The sequence below is a fragment of the Apus apus genome, chromosome 4 (assembly GCF_020740795.1).
Source record: "Apus apus isolate bApuApu2 chromosome 4, bApuApu2.pri.cur, whole genome shotgun sequence".
Lineage (NCBI taxonomy): Eukaryota > Metazoa > Chordata > Aves > Apodiformes > Apodidae > Apus > Apus apus.
Window position 1 is genome coordinate 86,122,922 of NC_067285.1, and position 16,665 is coordinate 86,139,586.

Genomic DNA, 16,665 nt, shown 5'->3' on the forward strand with positions numbered 1-16,665 from the left:
TGCAATTCTAACTGACATAGAATTAGAACTTGAAGGACCATATAGCTGTTCAAAACCTACTACAACAGTCTGTGGTCTTTAACAGCAATTATGGAGTCTCTTCAGAGATTTGAGACTGTGACAGACTGTCCCTTTGCAGACTAAACATCCCCTCTTCTACTCTCATGTTTGCTGATGTTTGCTTCTACCCCTGTGTTTGTTATATATATGAGCTACATAGGCTTCCTCATCTGGACTCCCTTGGTACAAGACACGTGATCTGCATCAGTTCTGCTGCTTTTTGGTATTCTCCCACCTGTACAGTGTCCACTGCATTAGTCCCCTAATCTGTTACTGCTGGACTTAGTTTTCTGTGAATCCTTAGCATTTCCAAAATTATGTCACGCATTCGCAATGCAGACCATGTCTTTACATAGACTGCCTGATACATAACCATGCTCTGGCCCTTCCTCTTCTTGCTAAAGGCTACTGTTCCTAACAGAGGTCCCCCCATTAACATCTTCTCTTTCCTGCCAGGAGTATAAAGATCATGTAACCTCCATTCAGAGAGCACTCTGCTGGGAGCTGTAAAAGCAGTGTGTGTTTACAGTAACACTAGACACCATTTCAGAACAAGTCAGCATTTTTTTGCCCAACGGGAATCCAGCATGTTGGATCTCAAGCAAGGAGGAGCAGAACGGACCTAAGGTCAGCCACGTACTTGCTGCTAACACAATGGATTTCATTAACATACATGATTCCAGCTGTCCTACATGCACTTCTGTGAGACTAGAAATCCATACCAAGTTCAATTCTTTGTTTCAAGCTTCAGCTACACACTTATCTACTCTTTTTTCAGCTTCCTTGCTTAGTGATGTTAGGAGTTAGCAGCTGGTCTCCTGTTATTTTTCTAAGAGGAGTCCTTTCGTGGGGTGATTGTCATTGAGAAACTAAATATAGTAGTTACAGAAGTTTGCACGGCCTTCTCTGTGTTCCACACATTCCTCCTTGTCTTTACACACCATGCACAACAATGCAAAAGTCAGAAAAAGTCCCTTTTTCTATTAAATGGGGCAGATGCAGCTCCAGGGAGACCTTATAGCAGCATTTCCAGTAACTGAAGGGGGCATACAGGAAAGCTGGGGAGGATCATTTTACAAGGGCATGTAGTCATAAGACAAGGGTAAGAGTTTTAGGCTGAAAGAGGGTAGATTTAGACTAATTATCAGGAAAAAAATCTTTCCTGTGAGGGTGGTGAGACACTGGAACAAGTTGCCTAGCAAAGCTGTGAAGTGTCCAAGGCCAGGCTGGGTGGGGCTTTGAGCAACCCTGGTCTGGTGGGAGGCATCCCTGCCCATGGCACCTGGCTTGGACCTAGATGATCTTTAAGTTCCCTTCAACCCAAACCATTCTATGGTTCTATGATTCTGTTATTTTTGTTCTAAATTAATTTTCAGTATCTGTCAAAAACATATCTGAGAGCTGTTTTTTTAAGTTTATTTAAAATTCTGCATCATTCTTACTCCTAGTTGCCAGAATTTATTGTTTAGTAGTTTGAACATCCAGATGCTGAAATGTTACAGTTCTTATGTAGGGGAGGAGGTTTTCAACTAGGTTGTTTCAGGTGGAAATTAGGTTAATTAGGTAACTGAGTCTAATCCTAGTAATTGAAACTCAGACCTGTCATGACTTTGAAGAGACAAAGCATTTCAAAGCTTGTTTAATATTGAAGGACTTATATTAAAACCTGTTTTTTTAATTGCCCTTTGGTTTCCTCCTGCATTTTTCATATACAGTATAGATATAAGGTGTGATGTTTTGAAATATATTTGTTTTATTTCTGACTTTTATAAAGGGCTAGTCAAGCTCAAACTTGTTTTCAGTACACCGATAGGTGCTCATTCTACTACCAACTCCAAATTTTAAACAAGCAGTCTACCATCAGTCTTTTAAAAAGAGTACAAAAAGACCAGAATATTTTCTCCTATAACTGCTGGTAGAAGTTTTCATAGAACTCAAAAGTTTTTGTTGTTGATTTGGTTTTCTTTTGGCCCACATGTGTAATCTTTTCTAGTCATCAACTAAAGTGTAGTATGTTTAGATTGAAAAAAAAATCATTCCTGTAAAAATGCCATCCTTTCACATCCTCTTCTAAAGAACTTCAGTGTTTCTCTTCCATTTTGTTCCTTATACATAAAGGGTTAAATAATGTAACTGATGTAAGAAGGTCACTGGCATGATTAAATCTCCTGCTTTTCCTCCGAATGTCACCTAAAGACAGACTCATACCATAGCCATTCCTTTAGAAATCTGCCAACATGAGCACACAGTGCTGAGCTGATTTAACCCATGAAAAAGCATCCAACGTGTGTCAACTGTTTCTTTTTCTTCCTTTGGTTCAGTTTCTTGTGTACAAGCAGCAATGACACCTGTGTTTAGCCTGTAAACACATTGAGTATACAAGTACTAAGACTTAGTACAGCAAATTCAGTATCCAGCTGTGCCTGTTGTTTGTTCAAATAATGACTGACAGATTAGGTTCTTGGGATGGACTGACATGTCATTGTGTATATAGTTGCATGTGTGGATGTTCTTCGCTGTTAAGTATTTAGAATCTCTTAGGCTTTAAAAGGTAATGTTCCTAAAATAATGTTCTCAGTTTTCATCAGTGCTTTAGACTGTGCACTGCTCTTATTAAAGAGTGAATAAGGTATATCAAGAGTGATGTATGACCTTATTTGTGAATTATTTTTTAAAACTTTTACAGAGGATGACTGGTTCCACTGTCTTCATGGGGAATTAATTGGAATTCTCCCCATATGTGGCAGATAGGAAAATTATATGCTTGTCTGTCAATATAAAATTGTGAGGTAAAAATCCCATTATTATATTTGATTGTGCATCTTTCATCTGCTGGTATGTTTGTTGTTTCATTGTCTGAAGTCCCCATGTCTTGTGATGTTCCATTTCTTTGTCCAGTTTTTAAATCAAGGTGAGAACTGAACTAAAGACTTAAGTGTTCATGATAGGAACTTTGTAGAGATTCTGCTCTGAATCAAGCCTGAGAGAGATAACTTAGACAAATCTGGGTCCTTGTTATTCTCCAAATGTCATATCAGTCATATGAAAGAAGTAACAGAAGTGGGCTGGCAGAGATCCTTTCTACCTGTTCTTAGTTCCTAGGGATCAGGAGACCGGGAGGAAGCAGATGCTAAGTATAAGTTGTCCAAATGGGACAATTTGGTAAAATTGTTGATGAATTTGACTATAGGTGTGAGGCCTACTCTTTTGAGAAAATTTTACAGTTGTGGTCTTTAGCATGGCAGAACTACTCTGTTTCAGCACTTTATTTATGTGGTCGGCAAGCTTTTGCCATGGTCCACTAGACATAGCTAACCCAGCCCTGCCAAAATACTCTCCATGCCAAGGGTGCATTGAAGGCATTAATTTAAAGAGATTTTTTTACATTTGTAAGGGATTTAGACTCATCACATACACTGAATATTATTAATTAGAAAACAAGCACTGAAAAGGTACCAGAAATGCAAACCTGACAAGCTGTTTTTCCAGAGTTTGCAGATAATTAATGTAGTTTTTTGTGTGCACCATACTGGCCTGAGTTCGGGAAAGAGACAGAGCAGCTCTCCCCTCAGTGCTGTGGACAGGCTATTCGTTGTGACAGTCACAGACATCTTGAAAATAGCTCTCATATAAAATTAAATGTTCTATGATAGAAATAGCCCAGATGAACTATTTGGAAAACCTACCTGGAAGAAAGAGCTTCACAGCCTCTAACCTCTCAGTAGAGATCTATTGAGTTTAGCCTTCAGGGTACTTGCTAGCATGTGTGTGTATGTTTGACTCTATTTCCAAGCTTTCCCATCTCCCCTCTCCTGATATTGCCTTCATCTTGTTCTTTCCTGATGTATTTCTGCATGTGACACTGGGCTGAAAGAAATACAGAATTCCATTTATAGCTTGTGTATCGGAGGACCACTTTTCAATTACAAGACTGAAGTCTTATATGACGAATTTTCTGTCTGAATAGCAAATCATTTTTACTGGGAAGGGGTGAAAGGTTATAAAGAGCTTGCAAAACTTTTGGAGCAAAGCAAACCTACTTTCAGGGTCAGTTCTTTCCAAAGAGTGCATGAACTACAATACTGATTCCAAATTTGATCTTGCTAACCTCTTTGTTAAATATATATTGCATGAGGACTTGCACCATAGCTGATACATGCATCCTTCTGGTTTATATTTCCACTTTTTTCTCCTTGATTTTCTATTCCCATATTTTATTTTGTCGTTATATAAACTCCACAGATTAACTAGTCCTAGTTTGAAAGAAAAACATACACAAACACTATACTCTCTTCAATGTCATGTCAGGGTTTTGAAACCTTGTACCACCTTTAACACTTCACTCCTCTCGGTGTGCTCACACTTTAAATACTTGTAAGCTGTTATCATTGCTCGCCCCTTGCATTATTAGCTGTCATTTGGCTAAGCAGAACACAGTTTAATCTTTCCTTGTAAATCAAACTCTCCAGCCCCTTAATAATTTATGTTGCTGTTATCTGAATTCCTTCAAAACATGTTGACATTTTTGTGGTACTGAAGAAGGTAAAACTACATGCTGCATTCAAGAAGGGATTTATTTGTGCCAAATAGAGTATATCTGTTTGTTCTTTATGGAAATACTGACAATGTAAATAACAGTTGTTTTTACTATTACATAGATGAGAAAAAAATTAATATTACGATTAAAACATCAGGAATAGTAAAGAACTGCCGTACATTTTTACCATGTTTCTCTTCCCAATCAAACATTTGAGATATATATCCTTTCATCATTACTGAAATACATTGTTTTTAATAATATATCCTAAAAAATATTACTCTCATCTATCAGTCTCAGATGTGAGCTTTGTCTTCTTGTGTTTTATTCCTTTCTTGTAATTACGGGTTTTTTCCTAGAAATTTCTACATTAATTACTCATTACATTTGAAATAATTTCTCCATTATTTCACCAGCTCTGTAATTGTTCCCCTCACCGCTTCTGTTATAAAGTACTTAGAGGAACATTTATACTTACCTTGTACGTACCTTGCTTCTAGTGTACATAAAAATTTGTAAGTAGCTTTTCCATGTTCGTGTTGCTGCTTTTATTTTAAATACTCAGTTTTCTCAAGGCCTACATTTGATTAGTCCAGATCCATTAATATTTTGCCTTGGACCTGAGTGCAAGGCACATATTTTCTATTTCTTTAAGAGCTGTATGATTCAGTAGTGTAATGATGACTCTGAAAACTTTAAGTTCATAGAAAATAGCGTGCATCATTCATAAACAGATTTTTAAGCTCTCCTATGAGCTCACCGCATCATCTAGATATCTTGTAACAACAAATGCCTACAGTATTTTAGATACAAGACCAGAGCAAATAATCTTCATTTTAGAACCAGTTCATAGAATTGGACCTTTAAAGGTCATCTAGTCCAACCCCCTGACAATAAGCAGGGATGTCTGTTAATGTGGGGATACCACTGTATCTCTTACCTTTCAAAATAATTACTTGACTGTAAAACAATATTAGATCAGCTATAGAGTATAACAAAACACAGGTCAGGGTTTCAGCCCTACAAATGCAGGTTTTGCACTTTCACCTTTCTCTTGAGTCTGTGAAGTGCGAATTTGCTGAACATATAGTAATGAAATAACCTTGTAAAATAAATTATGGGAATTTGCAAGTGAGTAGCTAGTCTCAGAACCTAAAAATCAGCCTAAATACTGCTGTATCCTATCAGCCTCCTGATCCATGAAACAGCTAGTCCAAGCTCACAGTTCCTCCACAGCCAGCCTTCAATAGCAGTGTAGTAGCCTGACTCTTAAGTGAAGATTTTCCATGCACTGCAGTGATGCTCCAGAGGGCAGATATGCCATGCCTACAATCAGGTGCTGGCAAGAACAGCAAAGTGCTCACAGAAGCAATTTTGGCTGATTAGCTGTGAAATAAATTGGGTAAATATACAACAAAATCCAATTCCTAGAATAGCAAACCAGAGTGTCTCATTAAAACCTCATTTAATAATGTTGCAAACTTCATGGAGTAAATATGAAATGTTAACATCTAATAACTTCAGCTGGAGTTTTACATTTCCTTTGTAATGCCAGGTACATTCATTATTCACAAAGGCTTCATTATGGATAATAGAATGTATCTTTCAGTTGATAGGATGACTGCTTTTATCATCAGGGTAATTGTTTGACACTCCCTATAATGCTTTAACTTACATCTGTGGTACATTAAGCTTACAAAAGGTAAAGTGAAACATTAGATTCTTTATCTCTGAAAGATTAGGTATTAGAATTTGTAATCAGCAGTTACTACAAGACTTCAGTTGAAATGAACCCCAGAAGAACAATATCCCATAAATTATCATGCAACACTTAATTGAGTATCATAGATTTTTCTTTCTTATTAAAAAATAAATATCTAATTGTAGTCAATATCCTGAAAATAAAATCTGTTCAGTGCAAAGAAGACAGAAAATTGTTTAAAATTGTTTTTTCTATTCCAGAGTTTATTCCATTCCAAAATTTATTCCATTCCATTAGAGCAGGACATAAGGAAAGTCCTTGCTAGCTATGTAATAGCTGAATTTTAGTTGCCAAAAGGAAGCATGCAACTAAAGCTACAGTAAATAAAAGACAGATACACTTGCCCTCTCTTCTCCTTGCATGTCTCCCCTCTGCTTCACAAAGCTGTGTACACAAATCTGCCTCCCAACCCCAGCACATCTTTCTCATTCCTTATTACATTTGATGAGGGACTGACTATCTTCCACCCTTTTGTGAGATGAAGCAGTGAGGTCAGTAAAATCCCAGGTGAGATGGGTTCTCTTGTTCATGCAGCCTGCTGTGGGCCTACAGCTGTGTTTGCAAAGACTTCCCAGGCTGCTTATACCCCAGGTGTGAAAATATCTCTGGGCTTTTGGCCATTAACATTGAATGCTGCTGAACAGCTGTGAATTAGAGTTTCTCAAAGGCTTGTCAATGGCTACAACAAATGGACTTTCAGAAAGATGGAAAAAGGAATATGTCTACAAAAGAACAAATTCCCATACCAAATAATAAACAAGTATTTAATGAAAACTTGCTAGAATTTTTCAACATCAGGAAAATAACACATCCTTTCATTCATTTTCCTCAAAGAGCTGGATTTTAAAGAGACAGAAATAAAGCACCTCAAAGAAGTTATGTCACAGACAACTCCAGGACAAGCAGTTAAAGTATGACAGATACTAGAAACTGAAACCACATGTCTGAAGAAGTTAGGCAGTGTTAAATCCTCAATCTAATCATGCAAATAAACTTTTGCACAAAAATGGAGCAAGGAGAAGTTACCATTCACAAGCTATCCAACAGTGCTTTAATTAGTGAAATCCCAAAAAGTCTATTATAATACCTATGTGAAAGTTTAGAAATTGTTTGAATCCTACTTCCTACGTCATCGCTTCCTATGAAAATCCCAGTTTTCCCCATTTTCTCTGACACTGAAGCCACAAACCAGCAATTCCGAGAGGGTTACATTCTGCTTGTCTTCACCATGACAAACAAACCTGCTCCAGAGATTGTGTTTCACAGTGCCACAATGGCAGCAGCAGGGATGAGAAGGGAAGAGGGCTGCTCAGTGTTTTTACATCACTTAAAAAAACACACATTACACAGGACTAATGAAGACAACTTACATGAGACGCTTAAACCTCACTACATCTTCTCAGGAATGAGCTTTTTTTCATATTGCTCTGCAAGCACTGGGACTTTTTCTTTGGTTTAAAATTTCTTGCTGCTCTTTGATGTCTGTTCAGAATGATTTTAGTCTGTGTTCTGAATTATCTTCCCACTCAATCCCTGACTTAGATGAGTCCAGCTCAGATAACACTCCCCCCACTCCCATTCTGCTCACTGCTGTGTACACAGGCACCAGCCATCTACCTCTAGATTATTTTAAACTCATGTCTTAGATTGTGACATCTTGCCCTAGGGATCTCTGAAGAGGAAGACCTTTGACCACTTTAGTATAACAAGGTAGACAGGGACAGGAGAGAGTCAACAAGAGAGTGTTACAGAGAAAAAAACCTGAAGATGAGGAAGGAAAAATGCTAATTATGAAAGATTATGGAGACAGATTTTGAATGGAGAGTAACAATAGGGTGTTGTTTGTTTGAGAAGTGTTGGGCTTACTGCATTCTCTTTTTCTTTTTTTCTTTTTCTTTTTTATGGGATCTGCTATTTTCTATTATTGCAATTTTGCTTATATCCACATTTGCATTTCTGCTAGAAAGAAAGATGTGCCTTAGACCATTTATCTTATTCCATTATTTTTTATTTGGCCTGCCTTAATCCCAGTGATGGGAGCACTCAAGCTGTAACGTATTACTCAGCCGACAAAAAGATATCTCAGTATGAGTCATTTGCATGTCAGGTCACTGTAAAGGAAGAAGCAGCAATGCTATTAATACTATTTTGCAATATTTTTATATTTGTATAAACTTCTTTAAGCAGGTGCCTCACACATGGCTAACCAGAATGAAAATTTAACATTTCCATTCCCATTTGAATTTTAAACTATTGCACCAGTGTTCACCAAAGGTCCTGTTTTTTCTCATTTATATGCAGTATTTAAGAAAACAGTTGGCAGAAAGGACAAGACTTTTTTCTGGTAATGTAAGGATAGTTTATAACCAGTTACATTAAAAAAACAGGTTAATATGGAACAATGTAAAACTGAAACTAGAATTGTATCTTGTTTCTTGTTATTCAGCTACTTGCTATTCTTCTTGATTTGCATAGACTCATCGGCATGTATTTTTCACACAACAAAAGGTGGAGAAAAGGTAGATATTTTGACAAGATCTTCTTGGTGTTTCACCAAAATAAGTCTTCAATTAAAAAGTCCGTGAAAGCAACAACAGTCATTGTGGTCTGTGTTATGGACTGCTGCCAGGAAAGGTGGGTTTTGTGTATTTCATTTCCAACTACTTAAACACTCTTGTTCAGAAATACAGGTCTGGGCCACCACATGAGAGTATAGAGCCTGCACAGCTTGCAAAAGCAGTATGCATAGAGGCTATGGCTGTCATCTGAGGGAAGGAGGATTGTCCTTGGGGCTTCACCACACCTCTGCTGCCATGGGAAAGCAGATAGTGCAGGGACAGCAGGCACTGCACTCTTCCTGTCCGTGGAGGAAGCTCAGGAAACTTTCTCTATCTGGTACATTGTTTCCTATCTCCTCCAGACTGCATCCATTTAGCTCCTAGGCTGTTCAAAGGTTTACTACAGGGTGTTGACATGTGTCATGGGGCATGTTTTTTGAGAGCAAAATAGGGTGGGACACACAATAACATAGGGTTGAGGTGTGCACTCCCATTATCAGCACCTTTGCAGGAACTGCCACCCAAACTTTTGTTATTCTCTTATGTGCAGCTCCAGAGATCAGGATGCAGACCAGCTGCAGTCTGTTTTATCTAGGGCAGCAATGTTCCCACTGGCACAAAACACCCTCAAGCCCTTGCCCACCCCAGCAGGGAGCAGTCAGAGGAGCAAAACAGGAGTGAGCAGCTGGCCATAATAACTAGAGGTCAGATGACAGAGAAGGACATAGTTATTGGGACAGGGATGGGGAGGAAACTGCACAGAACATGATGGAGCAGTCTTTAGAAGGTGGAAGAGAAAAACAGAAGCAATTAATCACTTGTAAGGGAATTTGGAAAGGTGAAAAATAAGTGGAGAGGCTGAAGAGGAGAGAGCATCATGCACAAATCAAAACACAACTCCAGTCACTGGGCTGGGAAGACTCCCAACCTGTTCTGCACTTTCTTCCTTAAATGACTAACCTTCATTTTTACTTCTTTTTATCTATACCTCACAGTGACACTTGGCACAATATTCTCCCTCAGTAAGTAAAAGGCTGAAACATGGGAAAAGAGACTTGTCTTCCTCACTATAACCCCTAGCCTGCCTACCCTGCCTGCCTTCCAAGTCTGGAGATCTAGCTTTCCATCATGGGCTGATTTTCACTCCTAGTGTAAGAAATGAGAAAAAATAATGTCTTTTCTGAAATGTTTATTCTCAATTTGGGACAAAAAAAGCAAAACTTGTATTGGCAGTATTTTTTCATTGAGACGTCTCTTTGGAAATGCCACAGTGTTACATACCCATCCTGCTCCCTCCCGTGATGGGAGGGAGGAAAGAATGATGACAAAGAGGGACTGCCATTGTAAGGTCAAGTCCTTCCACCTGCAGTCTGCTCCCAGGCCTGCACCTTGGAGAGACATGAAGAAAGCTGAGCACTGAAAAGTAGTCCATGGGACAGACAAATTGACTGGACATATATAGGCTAAATGAAACTTCTCTCTTTTTTACCTTATCTGCTTTTTAAAAACCAAATCAAATTGAATAAGGGTGTGGCTTTGTCATATCAATAATTTTGTTGAGATTTGTCAAGCTTCTATTGAAACTTTTATGTTTCAACAACTTAAATTTAATTTGCATGTCTTCCCATAGGAATTTCTCTAAATCTTTAAAATCTCCGATTAGTGGCAGCTTCTTGTCTGAAGACCTAATAGGTGTCAGGTCTCGCAGATACAGCAGATGTTGCTGTACCAGATTTTCTTTGGGAATCCAAGCAGGTTACAGTCAAAATTCAAAGGGCTCTTTTCCCAGTCTAGTCTTGTATGTAGCATTTGAAGACATCTGCTGAAAAATGAAACAATGACACACACTATGTGCCCAGCTGGCATTTTTTATTAGACTTAAAATTTTTATTCTGAATCACTCTTTTGTTTTGTGATACTTTTGGGGAGTCATGGCATTAGCTTTCCATGTCTATAACAAGGGGAAAGATGACTGCGTGCATCAGACCAGACAAGCTGCATAGACCACCCAGAGAAGAAGGTCTGAATTTGTCATACTGTTTGTCCCAGCCCACATGGAAGTTACAGCAAAGCTCAAACTGGCAGCACATTTTAAAAATGATGTGTCTCTGATATCTGGGTATGCATATTTTAGATGCATATATCCTTCCAGACTCAAGGGGCCAGAATCACATAGATGAACCAGAGATAAACATAAGAATTTGCACATTCATAAACACTTAGAAGGGAAGTTGATGCATTTTGAGTGAGCCTGAAGAGAGTGATGCTTGCACAACTGTTTACTTCCTAAGAGCTGGATGTTGCCAGAACTAAAAATGAGATCACCATTCCTGTCCATCCTAGTACCTTCTGTCTGCTCTTTGCCTTAAAGAGGAAAAACGATCTTTAATGTTATCTTTGCAGACCAAAGTATGGACAGAACCACTACAAGACAGAAAACAGATGTGTTTACCAAGCTTATATCCTTCAGCCTGAAATACTGAGGAGTGGCAAAGTTATAAGGAATTAGCCTCTGCTTTCTGCCCTCAGCTGGTTTAAGAACGATGTGTTTAAGAACGATGAGGAGCACTCCACAAGGAGCTCCAGCTTGAGCGGAAGCCTGCAGAGGCTCAGCTCTGCTTATATTAACAAGGCATTTCTAAAAATATTTCTGAAAAGAGAAGTGGGAGAAGTCAGTGGCTTCAGCCTGGAGGCAGGCCGGGCCTGGGTGACAGGACAGAGGCTGTTCTGGGAGCAGCAGTGGTGAGGCCGTTCTTGGCTGGTGAGAGCACAGGCAGGGCTTGGCCTGGCTCCAAGCTGGCTGGACAAGCAGGTAGGGATCTGGCCCCTATAAATATTTGTCTCTGGAATCCCACAAAGACACAAATTCCCTGGGCATGCATGCTTCTCAGCACGTGTGCGCTGCTGCCTTTTTCCTGAGGGTGTACTGTCACCTTTCTCCCCGAACACTGGCCGCCACATTCCTCTCTTGTCAGCAACAGACCCCTCTCCTTCAGATTCCTCTCATATTATTTTTAGTCCAGCACACATCTTTGTTGACCCATTCAGTTTACTTTTTGACTGTAACTATTTCTTTGGGCTTTTTCATGTCAGCCATTGAACAGGAAATACTGAATAAAATAAAATAATTCTGGGAGATACCTGGAACATTGACAGCTGTTATTGTGATCACACTGAGTACAAGTCAAATACAAAACCTGTGCCTGCTGGAGGCCTTCCTTAAGTTCCCAGACACAGTGAAGCCAAGAGATAGAGCTACATCAAGAATTTTACCTCAATTCTGGTTGAGGGGTTAGCACTTTGCTTATTTTTGCATGCATTTTGCTGTAGTACCCATATACATCTAACTGAATTGTAGGTGTAACATAAGGAAGGATGCACCATTTCCCAGCTGAAGGAAGATACTGTTTTCAGGTGATTTTCCAGTACATTTTTGAAAAGAGCAACAAAACATTTTTCCACTTGCTTTGAAAACATTTTCTTTGCCAGTTTGTAAATATCACCCTTAAAACCTTTTTCCTTTAATGTCATTGCCAGTGCTCCAGTGTAACTGTTTAACCGTTTTCCCCATAAATTAGTAATACATTCATGTTGACCAACATCAGAGATTCATAAGCTGAGGTTTAGTACATATGCACCAGTGGCACCCTCTCCTAGTTTGGACTGTGAGCATGAATTTACCAGAGTACTGGAGAAAGCCCCTCCATGCAAACAATCTGGAGGTAACTGTAGGCATGTGGTCCAGGCAGATGTCTCCCCACAATCTGCTATAGCTGCAAGAGGACAGGAAACATGTCTGATGTGGAAGGGAAAATCTCTCATTTGGGTTTCATTTGGGCAGTAGCATTTCTCCAAACACAAAGCTGTGTCTGGGAAGGTGGGAGGGGCTGGCCTGACATGCAGAGTAGGGCTATCAACAGGAGCAGCAGGTAATAGCACTGCAGCCCTGGCAGCTCCTCTGCTTTCCCCTGAACACAAAAGTATTTCCCAGCACAGAACTAAGAGCCACTGCTGATATCCCAGCAAACTGGGGTTTGTAGATGCCTTTTCAGCATCTTTTGGTTATTGTGAGCTCCAGACCAAAACTGAGTGCATTGTTCCACAAGGGTTTTTATTTAAATAACACAAAAATAGAAACTGAAACTGAAACTCTGATGCTTTCTTTTGACATGATTTTAAAATAATGTTATACTTTCATATTGCTCTTAGTTTGCTTTATGACCACAGTGAATGTCATACATTTCAAGTTTATTTCTTTGACTGTATACATTTGCTTTTATCTGCCTTCCTCAGATCTCTCAGTCTACACTTTTCTAAAATTAGTGTCCTTTCAATTTTTGTCCATATTTGTAGCCTATCTATACCTAGTTGTTTTTCTGTCCATGGTCTGTTAAGAAGTTTCTGACATTGAATTAAATTCTTTACACAGTCTTCCTTAGATTACCCATTTATGTATGAAGTAACATCAGACAGACTCCCTTAGCCATCTTCCTCTGATTTGTTAGTTTATCTCTAGCTCTTCACCCCTTATTGGGTCATCCTGACATTTTCCAGCCCATTTCATTGAACTGGTTGCACTGACTGTTTTAAATATTTTGAGCTCTGACATGTCTACATGTATAACAGAAGCCAAAATAACCCTCAAAGAATTAAAGCCTGATCAACAATATATGTGTATATTGCTCTGTTGACCTTTTATTTTTTAGAAGTTGAGTTAGCTGCTAAAATGAATAATGGTGCATATGGGTTTATTGACATTTTTGCTTGGTCGAGGGCATGCAGTTTTGAAAAGGATCTCCCAGCACTGCCCTTTGGTTTGTATCTCCAAGTTGTCTTGGTGAATATGAACTGAATGGCCTTCAGATGAAACCAAGCCAGAAGATGCACCCTGGTAGTGCACCAGTGATCTCCAGCCCCTAGTGAGGATTTATTCAGTTCATGAGACCCAAGTAGATCTAGTTCAAAGTAACTCCACCTTGAGATGTGTCAGAATCCTGGTACCATTTATTTTGCTGTATGAATCCACTCTTTCTGGGCTATATTGTTGGGCTGCATAACAGCTACTGGTCACTAATAAGAACAACAGCAAATGTCACCTGAACGGGGTTTACATTCTTCAAAGTTGACATTATGCTCTGGCATTCATGTCAGCATTTGCCTATGTAAGCATTGTCACTTGCTCTATAAGGAAATTTTGCCAGAATAATAATAATAATTAAAAAAAAAATACTGTGCATTTCAAGAGTGTGTAATCATATCGAATTTCTAATCCATCCATTGAATTTCTCCATCCAGCCTCAAAAAGCAGAAGGGGTGTAATGAGAAAAGCAATTGCAAACTCTAGAGATCCCTTGCTGCTGTTGATTTTGTTCAAAGATGTACACAGGACATTAGGGTTTGTCTTTATAGAGCATCTGCAAAGAACTAGATGGGAAGAAATTATGATCAGAATTAAACAGATGGTGAGCCAGTTCTCTGAATTACACTATGCTAAATCCCATAAATTTATTTTCTTTATCAGAATGAGATCAATATTTCTCTTAGAGGAAATGAGGTCTAGTGAAAATGAAGGGAACTGAGAATAACTGAAAAAAGTTACAGAAAATAAAAAAGTGTGAAATAAATTGTCTGGTTCCAAATGACAAAAAAACCAGTTTTGTTCTTAGGAAGGAATTCAAAGGAAGTGAAAATCCACAGGCTGAAACTTGCAATTCTGTAATTTGATCTGTGTGTGCCAACTCTGTGAGAAGTTAATCAATTTTAATGATAACATAACATTTCTCCAGAAGATAATGGTATCTGACTAATGGCTGTAGTTGTAAAAATGAAGGACTCCACCTTGAATTAACATGAAGACAACTTTATTCAATCATTTTTACTTTCCTGCAAGACAAAGGGAACAAAGTTTTTTAGGCTGGGATCTTTCACCTCTTCATACCTTACCATACACAATATTAGGAAGGGAAGGAGAGTTTCAGCTAACTCTTTATTCCTTCCTCCCTCCCTCCCTCAGAGAAGCCACAGGACACAATAATCAATTTAAAAGGTCAAAATAAACAAGGTCAAATGGCTTCATTTACTGTAACAACCTCAGTTTCATGCATAAACTTTTTATAAGGGTCCTTATCTTTCCATTCAGCAAAGATGTGGAGGTCTATTTCCCTCTCCTTTTTTCTCCTCTCCCCTTTGCCTCTCATTTTGGTATTCTATCCCATCATTACTGAATTGGCATAAATTACTACATACAGGCAACTCAGAATCTGGCCCTATTCTGTGTCACAGATAGGGTGATATGCAAGAAAAATATGGTAACAAAATATAATGCCTGAACTGCAGATACTTAAAATTACTTTATCTCTTCTCTATTTCTTACCTTTTTCATGTCAAAACATGAAAGATTACCTGAAATATCAGTTAAGCAGGAAAATATTAGTCTAATAAATGAGCATGCAAGTTATGTGCCCAGTAAGTTATTTGATTAAACAGGAAGCTAGAATCCTATAGATATCCACAAATAAAGCCCCAAATCTAGATGACTGTATCGTTAGCTCATTTGTAAACTGTTCCAGATGTAAGATTTTGGCAGCTTTCCAGTAGGCTGGCTGCAGTCTGAGCTTTCCTGCATCCGCAGTGAGAACTGCAATGCCTGACTCTTCAAGGAAAAGCTCCACGAGGCTGACAAATTATATAAAGTAACAACCTGCCTGGCTGACAAAGAGAAAATCAGACAGATCCCCAGGCAAAGAATGCCCTTTATTCCAGGGCCGAGCTACAGCTGTTTGACTCTGGATGTGTGATCGATCTGCAATATGCATCACCCAGTGAAAGCCCCTCTGAGAAGATCATTTAGTGATCATATCAGGGACTCCACTGCTAGAGCCTTGGATGTTATCTGGAAAAATACGAGAGACAGACGACTGGCAGGTGAGAAGGATATATATGAGCACATTTTAAGATTCTTAAGGGAGCTTAATCAATAATGGTGATTAGTGGTATCATTTGCATAACGTGTTGATGTCGCCTGTTAAGTATTTCACCAGCTTCTTGTTTCTGTGTCATGTTGCTTCGGTGCTGTGCCTACAGTGGGACTGTGTGTGCTACTCTAACTAGACAAGAGAAACATCAGTGAAAATGAGCAGTGAATTTTGGTCCCATGTCATGGTGCAAACTCCTCAGACTGAAGTGAGCTGAAGCATTTTATTTTGCTGTTAGATCAGACCCTGTGCTTTACTGCTGTGATGTGCTTCAGTGAGTTGTGTTATGGAGTGCTTTGCAGCCAAGGAGTGTGTCAGTTGGAGTATCTGGGCTGTGCACTGAGCGATTACTGGTATTTCCTCTGGCAAGGATTTCAGTGCTGTGAGTTCCAAGTGAGTGTCAGGTATGCCAGAGCTAGGCTTCTGAGATATAAATTACCAATCAACTACATGGTTACAGTTCACATTTTTATTTTGTGTTGGAAAGATGCAAAAAAGCAGAGGCATACTATAATAGAAGGCTGGAGGAGAAGATAATTTAACTAATTTTGTTTTCCTCTTCTGTTATTGTCTGTCTGTTAGACTGAATGTTTTTCATTCACCCTGCTGGGGTTGTTACTTTTATTATTGTGGCATTTAGAGGTTTCAGACAAGGCAGGAGAAATGCACAATGGGTGTGACATGCCAGAGGGATCACTTTGGTTTGTTTGTATACTTACAGAGGGGGCAGTTTATCCTGGGGGAGGGAGGGAAGGAGGGAGGAGAAATGTGAAT

At 39.0% G+C, this 16,665-nt stretch overlaps 1 protein-coding gene across 4 annotated transcripts in view; it reads left to right on the forward strand.

Moving 5' to 3' along the window:
• DLC1 (DLC1 Rho GTPase activating protein) overlaps positions 1 to 16,665 on the forward strand; it is a 233,960-nt gene that overhangs the window by 116,730 nt on the left and 100,565 nt on the right. Inside the window, exon 1 of one of the 4 annotated variants that reach the window (XM_051616523.1) lies at positions 15,554 to 15,841. The exons of the other annotated variants lie outside the window; for them this stretch is intronic. Within the exon in view, the coding sequence (XP_051472483.1) occupies positions 15,727 to 15,841 (115 nt within the window). The 5' untranslated portion in view covers positions 15,554 to 15,726. Of the gene's footprint in view, positions 1 to 15,553; positions 15,842 to 16,665 lie in introns of those variants that run through there. 4 annotated transcript variants of the gene reach the window in all.